This window comes from Borostomias antarcticus, assembly GCF_949987555.1.
Source record: "Borostomias antarcticus genome assembly, contig: scaffold_65, whole genome shotgun sequence".
NCBI lineage: Eukaryota > Metazoa > Chordata > Actinopteri > Stomiiformes > Stomiidae > Borostomias > Borostomias antarcticus.
The window spans coordinates 1,307,501-1,310,000 of NW_028176587.1; the positions used below are offsets into that span (position 1 = coordinate 1,307,501).

General features: G+C 52.0%; 1 protein-coding gene across 1 annotated transcript in view; it reads right to left on the reverse strand.

Moving 5' to 3' along the window:
• Positions 1 to 1,277, reverse strand: part of LOC311328300 (short transient receptor potential channel 5-like) — a gene marked incomplete at both ends in the record, with an annotated part of 11,772 nt that extends 10,495 nt beyond the window's left edge. The window contains 1 exon segment of the mRNA XM_084462287.1: positions 1,143 to 1,277. Coding sequence (XP_084318413.1) covers positions 1,143 to 1,277 — 135 coding nt within the window.
• Positions 1,278 to 2,500: the final 1,223 nt, after the last annotated feature.

The window sequence follows — 2,500 nt, forward strand, 5'->3', positions numbered from 1 at the left end:
TACACACACACACACACACACACACACACACACACACACACACATGGATATACACACACACACACATACACACACGGATACACACACACACACATGGATACACACACACACACACACACACACACACGCACATGGATACACACACACACACACACACACATGGATACACACACACACACACACACACACACACATGGATACACACACACACACATACACACACGCACGCACATACATACACACATAGATACACACACACGCACATACACACACACACACACACATACACACACACACATACACACACACACACACACACATGCACACATTTAAAAGACAACAATGTTAACACAAGGTTAAAACCCCAAGCTGAGTCTTTTGGTCCGATCACACAGTGACCCACAGACACAAGGGCATGTTTCTGTTTGAACTTTGCTGGGGACATTTCATGTCAACTCAATTTATTTTTTCTTCCCTATATAAAATAAAAAAGCCTACTTTGAGCTCCAGCCATATCTGATCATCCTGATGGTTCTTCAACCTGCTCAACCAATCCTGAATTTGGCCCACATGATAACAACCCATCAAGATATCAACTAACAACTTATCTAAACATTTCCTGTCTGGTTTGTTTCCATTACGCAATGTGGGCGAGTGAGCCTTGTCATGGCTCAAATCTTGCCGCATTTGCAATGCTAGGCATTCTAGGCAAGTCGTTATAATAAAAAGCCCCTTCAATACTGAATCAATACGAGACGCGAGGATTTTCCCATCTTTATGTGCAATTAAATGTAGTGTTGACGGAGGCTCTGGGCTTTGTAGCTGCGCAACCAAACTCAGCCAGATACAGACAGCCTCTCACGCGCTAGCAAGAAACCACAAACCAATCATATTAGAGATATTGGGCTAGGGAGGCGGGACTAGTAGAGAAGGATGTTCTCAAACGCTGTTAAGTTTTTGTGTACCAAATTATTTCTGCGCACGATTCAGTAGTCTCTGAATATTGGTGGGGACATGTCCCCAGCGTCCCCCCAAATTCTACCCCCACGGACAGCCAGGGCGGGGGAGAGGAGGAGCAGTGACCCAGACAGACACGGCCAGGGCGGGGTGGGGGGGGGGGGGGTTAGACCGGGGGGGCGCACCTTCTCCACGGCGATGAGGAAGGCCCTCTCCTCGGGGGACAGCTCTGGCTCGGCCCGGACCACCTGCAGGGGGATGCGGTCCCGGTAGGGAGAGTAGCTCGCCTGCTTGTAGTAGAGCTGCGCCATCGGGTTCATGGTGGCGCCGCTCGGAGGGACACTGACCTGGGGCACAGACACCACAGACAGGTTGGACAGGAGGAGAGACCTACACCACAGACAGGTTGGACAGGAGGAGAGACCTACACCACAGACAGGTTGGACAGGAGGAGAGACCTACACCACAGACAGGTTGGACAGGAGGAGAGACCTACACTACAGACAGGTTGGACAGGAGGAGAGACCTACACTACAGACAGGTTGGACAGGAGAGACCTGCAGTACAGACATCACAGACAGGTTGGACAGGAGAGACCTGCAGTACAGACACCACAGACAGGTTGGACAGGAGAGACCTGCAGCACAGACACCACGGACAGGTTGGACAGGAGAGACCTACAGCACAGACACCACAGACAGGTTGGACAGGAGGAGAGACCTACACCACAGACAGGTTGGACAGGAGGAGAGACCTGCACTACAGACAGGTTGGACAGGAGAGACCTACACCACAGACAGGTTGGACAGGAGGAGAGACCTACACTACAGACAGGTTGGACAGGAGGAGAGACCTGCACTACAGACAGGTTGGACAGGAGAGACCTACACCACAGACAGGTTGGACAGGAGGAGAGACCTACACTACAGACAGGTTGGACATGAGGAGAGACCTACATCACAGACAGGTTGGACAGGGGGAGAGACCTACACCACAGACAGGTTGGACAGGAGGAGAGACCTACACTACAGACAGGTTGGACAGGAGGAGAGACCTACACCACAGACAGGTTGGACAGGAGGAGAGACCTACACTACAGACAGGTTGGACAGGAGGAGAGACCTACATCACAGACAGGTTGGACAGGGGGAGAGACCTACACCACAGACAGGTTGGACAGGAGGAGAGACCTACACTACAGACAGGTTGGACAGGAGGAGAGACCTACACCACAGACAGGTTGGACAGGAGGAGAGACCTACACCACAGACAGGTTGGACAGGAGGAGAGACCTACACCACAGACAGGTTGGACAGGAGGAGAGACCTACACCACAGACAGGTTGGACAGGAGAGACCTGCAGTACAGACACCATGGACAGGTTGGACAGGAGAGACCTACACTACAGACAGGTTGGACAGGAGGAGAGACCTACACCACAGACAGGTTGGACAGGAGGAGAGACCTACACTACAGACAGGTTGGACAGGAGGAGAGACCTACATCACAGATACCACAGACAAGTTGGACAGGAGGAGAGACC